Source organism: Anser cygnoides, chromosome 16 (genome assembly GCF_040182565.1).
Source record: "Anser cygnoides isolate HZ-2024a breed goose chromosome 16, Taihu_goose_T2T_genome, whole genome shotgun sequence".
Classification (NCBI taxonomy): domain Eukaryota; kingdom Metazoa; phylum Chordata; class Aves; order Anseriformes; family Anatidae; genus Anser; species Anser cygnoides.
Genome location: NC_089888.1, coordinates 14840285 through 14853788, shown reverse-complemented (window position 1 = coordinate 14853788; position 13504 = coordinate 14840285). Strand labels below are relative to the sequence as shown.

The following is a 13504-nucleotide window of genomic DNA, read 5'->3' as shown; positions in this document are numbered from 1 at the left end:
TTTACCTTCTCCATCTTCTTTCTCATTCTTTCATGAATACTACCGTGTCCTCTCATATGTCTAATCCTCTCGGTATTTTGTGTTTTTTATTTTTTTATATCTTTTCTGAGATGAAGAAGTATTATGTGCAGCGTTTTATGTATGGGCACACTATGGATTTGGGGTGGAAGAGGTTCCTCTTGTACTACATTCATGATATTGTATTACGTTCATAATAATTCATGAAACTTGCTCGTCTTTCTCCACTATTGAATGTTGAGGTGAAATTTTGGAGGTATCTCCATTAAAAACTCTTTAATTTCTTGAATTGTAGCTGTTAAGCAAGGGTACGTTGTTGTGTAAATTTCTGTAAATGATTGCTTTTTCTTAACGTCTACTACTAGTACCTTTATCAGCACTGAAAATTATTCATAATTATCTGCAATTGTTAATCAATTTATTATTGTGTTTTTCTACTACTTTGTACTAATGAAAGTCAGGATTTATCAGTCTGTACTTCCTTGGATCTCCTGAAATAATACTCACAGTTGACTCTACCTTTTGTGGCTCTGCAATCATATTAAAAGCTACCTAATATTTTTCATGTAGTTTAGAACTTGAGGAGCACAGGGATTTTGTTGCTCTATATCTTTGTCAAGTTCTTTTAAATCTTTTTCTATGGGCAGATTGTACCGCATGGAATATGAGGGACTCTCAGAATGCTGGGTGGTAGTGAGGTGGTGACAGAGCTTTGTTTATTCACTGCCTCATCCAGTGAAACGTCTTGGCCATCAGATGAAACTAGTAGGTGTTAGTTTAAAGAGGAACAAGCAGGAGATGGTGGTTCTCCTCACGGGTAGTAGACAAGGGAACTTCTTGGTGAAGCATCTTGTAGATGCAGAAAGTTCACTGGATAAGTTGCTTGAAATAAAGACCTTCTGAAGATTAGTATATAAACAGATCTCAAGGGCAGAGAAATGCCCTGAGCTGAAAGTGGTTGGGAGAATGCTTTGAGGAAGCACATATAATCTTGCACTCTTTACTTCTCTTGGTGTATCTGGCTACTGTTGTGTGTTGGGTGGACCCTTGGTCTGATCCACTACATTTTTTTTCCTACTAAAGAGTGTGTGTGACTTCCTCGTAGTTATTCAAGTTTGTCTCAGTAATGAGGCCAACTTTTACAGGATCTCTGTTACCTGCTCATGTTGAATACCTACCCTAATAATTTATTTAGCTTTACTACTGTCTTCTCAAAGTGCCTCTTTTAAGCTTCTTTGTGTAGCTTCCTTTCAGTTTCTCAGACAGAATTCTTGCTTCTGTTTCATTCAGAAACATTTTAATGATCGGTTTTAGGCTTTTAGCAAGCAGGTCTTTTAAAAGAGGCATTACAGCAAAAACTCTCTACAGCTGCTCACCCTTACAGAGAATCAGCGCAACTAGACAGAGAGCACAGCAATTTGACCTCTCTTCCATGATCTTTCTCTTGAAAGGTTGTCAATGAGCTCTGCCAGCCACATACTACAGAGAAAAGAAGAATTCAGAATAAGCCCCCATATATTTAATATAATTAGGATTGTATTGTGACCTACTCTGCATTTTTACTTGTTACCATGGCAGAGTTTCCAAATTAATAGACTGCAATATAGAAACATACCTCATTTTCTTAATACTAGCCGTCTAGTAGGGGTGGCTGTCAGATTTTTCTGAAATCTGTAGATAATGTAGTATAACTTGCTTTTCTATGTCTGCTTGAAAAACAGATATGCTCTAAGATGTGTTATTGATGATTGTACAGTTGTTATGAAGGTAGCAGAGCATGCAAAAGTCTTTTTCCATTAACATGTTTTTATAGATTGAAGGTTTTGACAGGAACTGGTTCTGATACAATCTAAAATAAGTTTAGCTTTTTTTTTTAGGTTAATACAATGTTGAACATTTAAGATGGCTTTAAAGACTGTTCTCTGAAGTTAATTATCTTCTGTGGTACATTACAAAATTAATGTCTCTTAATTAGAAAATTAGATTATTTTTAAAAGTTACTATTTTAAAGTGTATAGGGAATCACAGCTGCAGCTAATTACAAGCCAGTAAGCTTGACCTTGTTTGCAGACAAAGAAACAGGATGGTTAATAAAAGACTCAAAAAATAAAGATTGGAAAATACTTTCTGTAATATCTGTCATTTCACAACTATGCGAGATTGCCTGAAGGAGCTAGCATTTTCGTCCCCTTGCTATGGAGGTATTTTTAATCTGTTTTATTAGTTTAATCTTTTTGATCTTAGCTGCAGTCTCAGTCCCTTTCAAAACTGCTGTCCTACAAGTAATAGTTATGTTATTAGAAGAAGTAAAAGGGTTATATGCAGTCTTTTCCATTTTATGCCGTGTGCATTTATTAAAAGGTCAACAAAAACTTAAAAGCCCGTATATAACTGTATGTGGTTATATTATTTATAACTAATGTAAACACATATAATAAGTCATTCTTTCCAAATGCAGATTTGGAGAAGGTCTGAGGAAAAAAAAAGTCTGAATGTTTGAGGATTGACAAAAAATAATTGTGAATGATTTGTCTTTATGTCCTTTAGGAACTCCTCCCGACACTGACTGCTCTAGTAATCAGAAGTGTAAATAGAAGTGATTCATGTTTGTGGCGGCATGGCTAACAGAAGTCATAGAATCACAGAATTCATAGAAGTCCTCAGAGTAGACTCCTTCATAACAACAGAAGGGTACTCAGAGCTGTGTGACTAGTTTTGTGCAAGAGATGGACTAATTTTACTGTATCAGCATAAAACACTACTTAGCTGCTACAACTTTGACTACTCTGGGAGTGCTCTGATGATGCAGTACATCAGTGTACCTCGTGTAAACATTACCTTAACAACCTTGTCTTAATTTGAAAAGAGAACTGTGGTGACACATTTACTGTGTACACGCACAAGAAAAAATGCATTCTACAGGAGAAACATTTTATTCTAGAAGGAATGGTATAATGAGAATGAGGAGGTGGAAGCTAAAGCCAGAAAATTCAAATATGAAATGAGATACACATGTTCAGCTGTGAGGGTGATATGCTTTAGCCAAACACAACTTACTGAGCTTAGTACAGAGGGAACTCAGTGAAATGTAATGGCCTGTGATATGCAGAAGGTCAGGTTCTATGATCTAATCATTTCTTCTGGCTGAAATCTCTTCATAAAAAAATCTAGTTCAACCATAACTTATGGCCTAAAGAGAGGAATTGCTGCATGAAATTCAATGACTAGTGCTTGCACAAGGTGAGTTAGAAGTGTCCCTTCTGACTTTATAGTCTATGGTTGGATTAATGTGTTAAAGTAGCTTAAGGTCACAATACAAGCTGGCAAAAACCATAACAGAAAGATACTCCTGTTAAAATGCTTTCAAGTAGCATAGCCTGTGGAGATGGCAGCTATGTCCACACTAGTGTGTACTGTGGCCCAGCGGGAACATGCATGTTGAGAGAAACAGTTATTGATCCAGCATCCCTGATACATGGGCTGAATCCTTATGTGGTGCTGGTGTTGGGCTGATCCCATGACCTGGATATCTCTTAGCAGGCAGAGCACATCCCAGCACATTTTCCAGCTTGTGCTCTCTGAGGCAGACTTCTTTGCAGTGTAAACCAAAGCTGGTAGGTAGGGATGGAGAGGAGATTGATTATGAAAGAACATTCTCCGTCCAACCAGAGAGATTAGTATAGACTTATGCTAAAGCACTTTTCTTTTTAACTCTACACCTATATGTATGATAGTTCCATACATGTGTAGTGTATACAATAAAGCAGTGTGCTCTTACTTTCCTAGAAATTTTGTTAGAATACAAACCCTTAACTGGGACTTGATGTAGTAAATTGCCTGATGTAGCAGTAAGACTCAGCATCTGGCTGTTAAACGATGCATATTGAACTTGAGGCTGAAGATAAGATTTCTCACTGCAATATAGTAACGAAAATGCAGTGTGCACGCTGTAGTCTGGCAGGCAGAATGTGGGATCATGGAGTGCTTTAATGAAAAGTTGCGATATAGTAGGAAGATGTACAAAAATATATATATAAAATATATATCAACTAAAGTAGTTCTGTATGTTAATTTAGGTGATGGTACATTAATTTATTCTGGTGACAGTTCTACAATGGGTTGTTGCAAAGAAGACAAAGGGGCTGAGTCCCTAGAAGAGCTCCAGATGTTATGGATTTTTTTTCATGTTATTAGCAATTACTTGCTTGGAGTTGTCTAGCAGTTTTTGTTCTTAATAATGAACTGTGGAAGAGTCAGCAGAATCATGACCAGCCAGATCATGAAACTTGGTAGTGGTAAGAACATGTAGAAGTTTGAAAAGAGGAAGCATTTCCAACAAATCCTGATTTAGATTTGCTCATTTTTTGTACTTTATAAATAAGGTTTTTTTCCTACAGTGTTTGTACTTAACCTCTGCTGTTGTATTCTTCAGAAGCTGCAGTATTCCTTTAAACATAATTTTATTGCTAAGATACTGCTCCATCCCCAAAGTCACATTTTATATTTTAAACTGTTTGTCTTTTAAGATGTATTTATTGCCATGTTTGTTTAACTTGGTTATCTCCTTCATCAATCTGTTTCTTGCTAACTTAAAGCTGCTGCTCTTTGTTTTCAGTATAGAGGGCTGCTTCCCTGGGGAAGTATAGTCCAGGACTTGTCTCTGTAATGGGACTATTTGTTTTCTTTGCCCCTTGCAGTTGCCTGCTGTAACATTTGTAGTATGTGTTAAGTAATCCTTGAGGTAACATTTTTATTATGTCATAAAAAGTGCGTGGCAAATATATAATAACTCATGGAATTTGTTTGTTTAAAAATGGAAGGATAATTTATTGAGTGTGTTACATGAGACCTGCTCCCCCTTATTAGAGCTGTAGAAGTGCAGCTTATTTAGAAGTATGTTCTATTGAGAAAAACCACGATCTCTGACATACACAGAAAGTTTGAGCATGGTTGGGTAGAAATGACATCATAGTTTATGTACTCAATAAAAATTTAATTAAGTCATTACAGAAGTTGCAGTCATCATTTAACCCTCTGATTTCTTATGGTTAGTTCTTTTTTTTTAAACATTCAATAATAACCAGTCACCAAATCTTGATAGCCTATAAAATATCTGCATGAATTTTAATAGCTTATATTAATGGGAAAATGTGAGTAACTGACATAAAAGGAATTTTCCTTGTGTTTGCACTATATGCATTTCTATAAAAATCAACTGATGAAAAAAGATAGTGGTTTAATGGAAGAATATTTAACTGGAGATTTGCTAGTGTGGCAAAAACTAATTCACATTTTGATAGAAAAGCTGTTGCATAAGCACCAAGTTGAGTACCCGTAAGGATGCTCAGAATTTAGGACATGGCTCATACTTTCGTAAGTATTAAGATACTAAATACGCAAGGTTTTCACAGCTTTTCTTTAGCCTTGTGATAAGCTGTACATCAAAAAGCAGTAATGCTCAGTCCATTGTAGAACTGACTTTCTACCCTGTATTCTTGTTGACAGTTTTTTTATAAAACCTGCCTCCAAGATGCAGTCTCATAGATGAGTATTCTGCTAGTATGCAGGTATGAAGATAATTATCTTTGCGTGTGAGGTCTGTTTAAAACAAGAACAAACAAACAAATAAAAACCAATGGAAGCATAGCTCAACCCTCAGGAGAAGAACTGCTTATTAAACCGTTCTGTTGATAGAAATAAAAAAATACAGGCAAAAGAAGTAGATGGTTTGCCTGAGGGAGGTGCACGTGAGTTATTTCAGCCCTCTCTCTGCTGATCTCCTTTCGTTCGGTCTTAAGCTCATATAGGGGTTAGTTCTGCAAGCCAACGAGTGGCTTAGGCTATACCAGCAAATATTTAAGCAATTGTTAAATTTAGTTAAAAGTCAGTGTGGAACTTAGACTGAGTCACACAGCAGAAGGGGAACTATCTGCGTCATCACAAACTGAAAGAAACTCAGTCATAGTGAGTGACTAGTGCATCTGAGTTTCTACTGAGGTGCTGTAGGAACAGAATTCATGTGATTCCCGAATGTACAAGTCAATACTGAGAAGTAATATTAAGAAGTGGTAGGGATACTGTCTTTAGTATCATGGTATTTCTACTGTGACAGAATGCCCAGTTTTGAGGTCCATGCTTTAGGAAAAAAAAAAGAGTTGAAAAAAACTCAGTTTCTAAAAATCCTGTACAAATGAATCCAAGATCTGCAAAAGCAGCTTAATAGTTAAAATGCAGAGGAGTCTTCATTATCTTATTCTATACTGCTACTGAAAGGGAACAGCCTTGCCTTCACTCTTCACCCAGTTGTATCTTTTCCTCTGTTCATGTAACTCTGTGCCAGCGCTGGTGGCTGAGGATTTTTCTGCCATTCCTTAACTTTATAGCCATAACCTTGACTTTGTCTTTCTTTTGTGTACAGACTTAACTGAGCTGCATTGCACATTATTCTAAAATCTTTAACTATACGAACATCATTACTTACAGCCAAATCCTAACTTATATTGGCCAAGGCGCTTTTTCTTCTTTTCCTACTGATAATATTTTTTTCATCACCTCTTCTTTAGAACCCATACAGAAGGTTTTCTGCTTTATTTTTCAGATTAATTCTGTTGTTCTAAAGGAAGATTTGAGACGTATGGTAGAAAATTTCTATGCAGCTCTATTTGGATATGATGAGGTAAGATTTTCAGAGAAATGTGCAAGAACAAATAGACCCAACTAAGTCACTGAACACAGAATGTTGCAGATGCGTAAAGCACTTGCTGTAGGTATTGTTGGAGAAATGTTACACTGTAAGCAGACTTCTTAGTGATCGTCTTATGCTTTGAATTACAGTACTTTTAAGAAAAAAGAAAGCACCTGACATACTGATTTAAACCATTGGACATAGAAGGAATATTCTTTGTTCTGTTTCACTGTCCCTGCTGTCAATAAATAATTTTCTTCCTCTGAGTCCCATTGTACTCAGCTATACTTTGAGAGCAAATAGAGCATTTATAAAGAGCGTGTAAATGAGGAAGTATTTATAGGAAGTATCTGATCAATATGGGGAGGCAAAAGTATCACTGTGCGCAAGCATCTATGGGATTTCCAAGGAGAAAATACAATTGCGTTAGCTCTTTTAGTAGTTATTTTTTTTCCTCTAGTGGATATTGTTCTTCATATGCTCTTATTCACAGGGTAATATTTGCATTCACGTGGTTATTTTGCATTATTAATACATTATTAATGTCTCTTAAATTTAAACTTCATAGAATTTTGGACAGTGTTACGAATGTGAGTCTTTAATCTAGTTTTAAGTGTTGCCATGATGTGTGTCTGTGTCTGTCTGGTTTTTTTTTCTTTTCTCTTTTTGTTGACAGTCTTTTTGCAAACAAGATGTCAAATTAAAGACAAATGTTGACCTCTTTTATTTTTAACAGAATATTTTAAAATCCACTCTTTCCTTTGGCAAATGTTGTCAGCAGAGACAGGAATTATGAGACTATGGTGATAACACCATGTAATCTGAAAAGACAACAAAAGTTGGAGAGAATTTATAGAAAAGGTGTTCATGGATGTGATTCTTCTATAAGCCAAATTTAATATTAGATTTAACTGGATATCTAGATAGTTCTTGATGAAGAGTTCTCTTTTTCTCATTTAGAATGAAAAACGTAAAAGCAAAGCAAAATAGCAAAGTCCTGATTACTTCTTCGCAACATCATATTATGCATCCTTTTTCTCCAGTACATAATTGGAGAATTATACGTCCTTCAATTGTCATGGTCTTCACAAAATTTTGTAAAGTGGTGTTGTCTTCTTTGTAAAGCCAAAACATTCATGGTAAAGTTTTCGTAACAGAAATGCAGTGATTAGCTCCTGCATTTAGGAATATCCTAACCTAGCTTTTTTTTCCAGATTAACTTGCTAGAATATTTGTTACAGACTGCTCTGTAAATTACTTAATTTAAGGCCAGGCTTGTTTTCCATTCTGTAAAAAGAGTGATGTTGATGCCTTTTCATATGTGCTGTCTGTAGTTGCTGTGGGCTTTGAGGCATCTAATATTGTCAGTTGGCAAGTAATTTTTAACCCACCTCTGTACTTTAGGGAATTTTGTCTGATGATCATGTTCTGGCAGCAGCTCTTTGGAGAAACCTTTTTAACAGGAACTGTGAGGACCCTCGGCATCTGGAGTTACTTGTAGAGTATGTGCGTAAACAGGTACGCTACAGCTCATAGCGTGAATTCTCTTCATTCTCTTGGTTGGTATATTGAATGTTTATTTTTGCTTGCATACTATGTATCTCATTTTTCCTTATCAATATCACTTTTTTAATGTTGATTATTTTTAAGAGAAAAAGTAAAACCATAAAAACTGACTGATATTCATTGTGGTTTGATGAAAAATAACTACAGAGAAATTCACAGAGGATTGAAAGCAAACCTGTATTTCTTTTTCTGGACCCACGTTATCTTCTGATACTGAACTTCTGGGACTGAACAAAATACATCAGAAATGGGCTGCAGTTTGCTGTAGAGTTATACTTGATGCTGTGGAGTTGGAATCCTTGATAATGAAGTAGCTAGCATGCAGTGATTAAAATTCTTCTGATGATCTTTTGTACGTAAATATGTAAAAGGTTTTGTTTTCCAGATTCTTTTAGTTATTACTTGGAGGAAAATATATTAAACAGTGTTTGTCCTCTCAACTCTTAGGAAGTTTCTGAACCAGATTTTTAGGAAATGTTGGGTAGGACCTCGTAGATATGGTCCAGGTGGGTACCGAAAGACAGAAAAAGGGTGAAGAGGACTGGAGGAAAAGTATAACTGTGGGACAGAAAATTGAAGTCTAGTACCTCCACAGCACCATTCTCTGTAATGGTTCCAGTGCTGCGTTCAGGACCAGGTAGAGATTTGGAGGTGTATTCATTGTGACTCTCAGAAAACAGCATGGGAAGTGAAGGACTCAAATTTGTCAGGGACTGAGGTTGCTTCTGGATAGCTAGCAGGATTCTCAGGAGAGACAGACTTAATGCTTAGGGTTGTTGATGCTTAACATCAGTGAAGCTGTAGGAACGTTTAAAACTTAAGATTATCAAGAAGTAAACAAGCATAAAAATATGTAATTTGGGAAAGTATTGCCAGGTAGGGAATTTGTAGCAACTGTGTAGACTTTGTAGCACAGACGATAGGAGAGAAACTGTCAGCAGTGAAATAGGAAACAGTGACCATACAGATAAAAGTGGCACATAAGAGAAAAGTCAGCACAGCTTCTGTGAAGACAGGTCATGCCTCACCAATCTGTGGCTTGAAAATGTCATTGACGCTGTAGACAGTGAATATTTGATTTATGTAGTCTTTACAGATTTTTAGGAAACTTCCAATAAAGCATCTCACTAATTATTATTTTTAAAAGAAATTGAGCAGTCGCAGGGGAAGAGTGAAGGTACTGCCATAGACAAGCAACTGTGAAATATAGATATTAGGGGTCAATAAATAAAACCTCAAGGTTTAATGCAGGAAAGGGTTGACTGCAGAAAGAATTTGTGACAGTGAATGCATGAAGAAATGGCAAATACGGTTGAGTTCAGACAACTGTAAAGTGGTGCACTTAAGGAGAAAAACAAATCCAGCTTTATGTCTATAGTGAAGAGCTCTAGCATGTCAAAAGACCACACAGGAATGAGTCCTTGAGACTATAGTTTTATTATGTAAATGTCAACTCGATGCTCAGTAGTGTTTAAAAAAAGTAAAACAAATGCTCAGGTCTACCAAGGAAGGAATAGGAAATAAAATTTGGTGTTGTAAAGTCACTTGAATAACCTATAATAGGTTTGACTCCCAACCATCACGAAACATAAAGAAAAGAAAAAATGAGCGAAGAAGGTTCAGAGAAGAGCAATGAAGATGATAGGAAGCAGCTTCTGTATTAGCAATGACTATAATCACTTGCCTGAAAAATAGATGAAAGAATAGATTTGTGAAATCTGGTAGGCGTATGGAAGGTGAGTGAGTGTGGTGGTTTCATGCCAACACATACCTAAACTCTGTCATGCTGCTCTCTCACTCTCCCTCCTCAAAAGAACAAGGGGAGAAAATATGATAGAAGAAAAGCTCACAGGTTGAGATAAGGACAGGGAGACCACTTACCAATTTTCATCAGGGGTAAAAACAGACTCAGAGTAGGGAAATTAATGTAATTTATTGCCTGCAACTAGCAGACTAGAGCAGTGAGAACTAAAAGCAAACTAAAAACACCTTTCCCCCATTCACCTCCTCTGAATGGCACAGGGGAACTGGGAATGGGGGCTGTGGTCAGTTCCTAATGCTTGGTCTCCAGTGCTCCTTCACGGTCACTCGCAGCCCCTGCTCCAGCATGGGATCCCTCCCACGGGATGCCGTCCTTCCCGAACTGATCCTGCGTGGGCTTCCCACAGGCAGCAGCTCTTCAAGAACTGCTCCCACACGGCTCCGTACCACGGGGTCCATGTGTCAGGAGCAAACTGCTCCAATATGGGTCCCCCTCGGATAGCAGCTCACCCCAGATCCCCTGCTCCTGCGTGGGGCTCCTCCATGGGCTGCAGCATGGAGATTTGCTCTGCTGTCATACCCATGGGCTGCAGGGGTACAGCCTGCTCCACCATGGGCCTCTCCACAGGCGAGCTTCAGCTCCATACCTGGAGCACCTCCTGCCCTCCTTCTGCACTGACCTTGGTGGCTACAGGGCTGGTTCTCTCTGCATTTCCTCGCAGCTCTCTCACAGCTGCTGCTGTGCAGCAGGTTTTTTTTTTTCTTTTTTTTTTTTCCTTCATCATTGTGCTCTCCGGAGGCGTAAACAGCATTGCTCACTTTGGCCACCAGTGGGCCCTTTTGGGTCCCCCGGCTGGTGCTGGCTCTTTTCTAATATGAGGCAGCTCCTGGGCTCTCCTCACAGGGACTGCCCATGCAGCCCCCCCACTATCAAAACCTTGCTACATAAGCCCAATAGAGCAAGGAAGGGCTGAATGCAGGTTGCCACAGGTTGCTCGGGATGCTGAAATTGTACATGGGCTTTAACGTCACTGGCAAGTCTTATTGAAGGGAAGTTTGTCTAGAGTTATTAAATGTAGAGCAACAACCTGAAGCTCAAAATCTCTGTACTAACAAATTTTGTGAGGGAGGGAAAATAAGGAAAATAACATTGCATTCATGCATTGTATTCAGCTCCTGCTGGGGAATCTGCTATGGTCTGTCAGAAACAGGATGCTGTGCTTAGGTGGCTCTTCAGTCTGATCCTTGTTGCCATTGATGTATTTCCTCTGTTGAGAAACTCCTTGGCAGATTATCTTTTATTGCTAGTAAACATTGGAAATCCCTTTTGTGAGATGTTTTTCACATGTGTTCTTGCTGATCCTGTCTTTAACAGTGGCTATTATTGGATGCCCAGAGAAGAATATAACAACAGGGCAAGTGTGTGTGCTGCTTCCCTGGTTGATTCTTAGCAATCTATGCTCAGGCTTCCTGAGCCAGAGGTGGTGTTTTTAATTTTTAATGCCTCTTGATGGGCTTTTTAGTTCCTTTCCCTCACCCCAGTGCTTGCAGTGTCTTGTGGCAGCAAGCATGGCATTTACAATGTGCTAACGCTATGTTATGTGACAACAGTACTTTGCTTAAATGTTTTGTTTGCGTTGCACCTTAAAATTTCATTTGATGCCAATTATTTCTTGTAGTGTAAGAACGAGTGTTCATTCCCTGTTCATCTCCTTCATCAGTCTCAGCGTTTTTGTAAGTCTCAAAAGTTCCCTGCTGGTCAGGTTTTTTCCTACAGGGAAAAGCCCTGGTCTATGTGAAACCACTTTTATGAGAGCACTCCTTGCAGATAATGGTACTAGCAGTGTGTCATTGGAATTAACTGCTTGGAAGATGAAATGAATCGTGTTACTTTGCGTGGCTCTTCTTTGTCCTCTTGCCAAACTTCCACAGGAAGCATTAGCTAAGGAATTAGACAACCTTGCGCAGTTAACTCCAGTTGATCTGCAGATACTTATCTCCTAGCCTGTCTGTAACGCTTAAGCAGTCATAAATCTTTTTCAGTCTACCTCTCACAAATGGCAAAGTATACCAGAAAGTAGCGTGTTTGCGTAGCTCTTGAGGGCCTTTAAGGAGTGTCAGGATGCCTTGCACTAACACCCTGTCTCTTGCAGGTGCAGCACCTGGATGCGCTGAGTGGGGAGGACCTGCTGTTGACGGGTGAGGTGAGCTGGAGGCCTCTTGTGGAGAACAACGCCCGCAGCATCCTCAAGCCCCTTTCCCCTGTTTACAATGACGAAGGACTGTGAGAGCATCTCTCAAACCAGCTTGGGAAACATGCCTGAAATTGAACTAGGCAGAGGCTGTGAGGTCAGGAAGTGAAAACTGCTGTTGAAAAAGAGCATATTTAAATAGATGTCTTATCTGTGGTAGCTGAATAGCAAATTGGACAGCCTTACTCTTCTGAATATTCACCTGTGAATAAAGCTAGTTGGTTTGGGAACCTGTGTTCTTTTTATGGCACTGCCTGGTCCTTGCAGACAAATTGCAAGACCTGCCTTCCATCTTTGGGAAAACAGATGTTTTACCATGACTTATAATTATCTCCAGAAGCCATTTCTGTCCTTTGCCTCCTTTAGAGAGCAGCTACATACAGACTGTATGGTGTTCCTTTGCTTACTGAATGGTTGTTAATACAAATCTGAGCTTTGCATATTAGATGTTAATATATTCTAAAAGCCTGATATCAAGATGGCATGGTCCATTTTTGCTTTAATAGAGTTAAGAATTGCTTTATCAGGTTCTGAAGGATTTTCCATGAAAATCCTTTTTAGGAACTCTTTGCACAGGAATAGGAAGATGCAAAGAATAATGCATGGTCCCCAGTAATCCTCTAACTCTAGCCATCTTCATGAGGAAAAAAAGTCTGAAACATGGCTGGGCTGTTGCTAAAAGCTACCTCAGAGTACTTGGTATTTCAGAGGAGCTCTGCCATGCTGATATTTCCATATTCTTTTGAGAGCTGTGGTCTAAGAATTTATTCATGAAAATAACATCTATATTTCTGTCCATGGCTCTTAACGGGATAGGACTGTGCTGCCCCCCACCCCCAATGCAGTGGTCCAGGGTTTTTCAACAAGAGCTGTCAACCCCAATTAAAAGTTTATATGGCTGTGCAAGCAAATTACCCCAACACAGTAATTACGGGAGCAATAGCTCCACTGATTAAATCAGCAGAGGCTGAGGTGTACTGCGTAGGTGGATGGTTCACCAGGCTATTTCCAGGTCAGTGACAAAAACAGTTTTCATTTCTGTCATGTCTAAAATTGTAGTCTGTAATAAATGCCAGTCTGGGTAAAAATGATGTGTATGTGTTTTCTGGGCCATACGTGACTGATAAGAATAAGCCCTATGATATTAGGGTGTATTCCTAATAACACTATTAAGCAAAAGTGGAGGAGGATGATTCTTAGTTGATGAAATGTTATTTCTGTT

The 13504-nt window shown here is 38.5% G+C and overlaps 1 protein-coding gene across 5 annotated transcripts in view; it reads left to right on the top strand.

Annotated features, from left to right (window-relative positions):
- Positions 1-13370, top strand: part of UQCC1 (ubiquinol-cytochrome c reductase complex assembly factor 1) — a 54980-nt gene extending 41610 nt beyond the window's left edge. For all 5 annotated transcript variants that reach the window (XM_066978449.1, XM_066978447.1, XM_066978450.1 and 2 more), the window contains 3 exons: positions 6617-6694; positions 8108-8221; positions 12184-13370. In XM_066978449.1, coding sequence (XP_066834550.1) covers positions 6617-6694; positions 8108-8221; positions 12184-12318 — 327 coding nt within the window. In that variant the 3' untranslated portion in view covers positions 12319-13370. The remainder of the gene's footprint in view (positions 1-6616; positions 6695-8107; positions 8222-12183) is intronic.
- Positions 13371-13504: the final 134 nt, after the last annotated feature.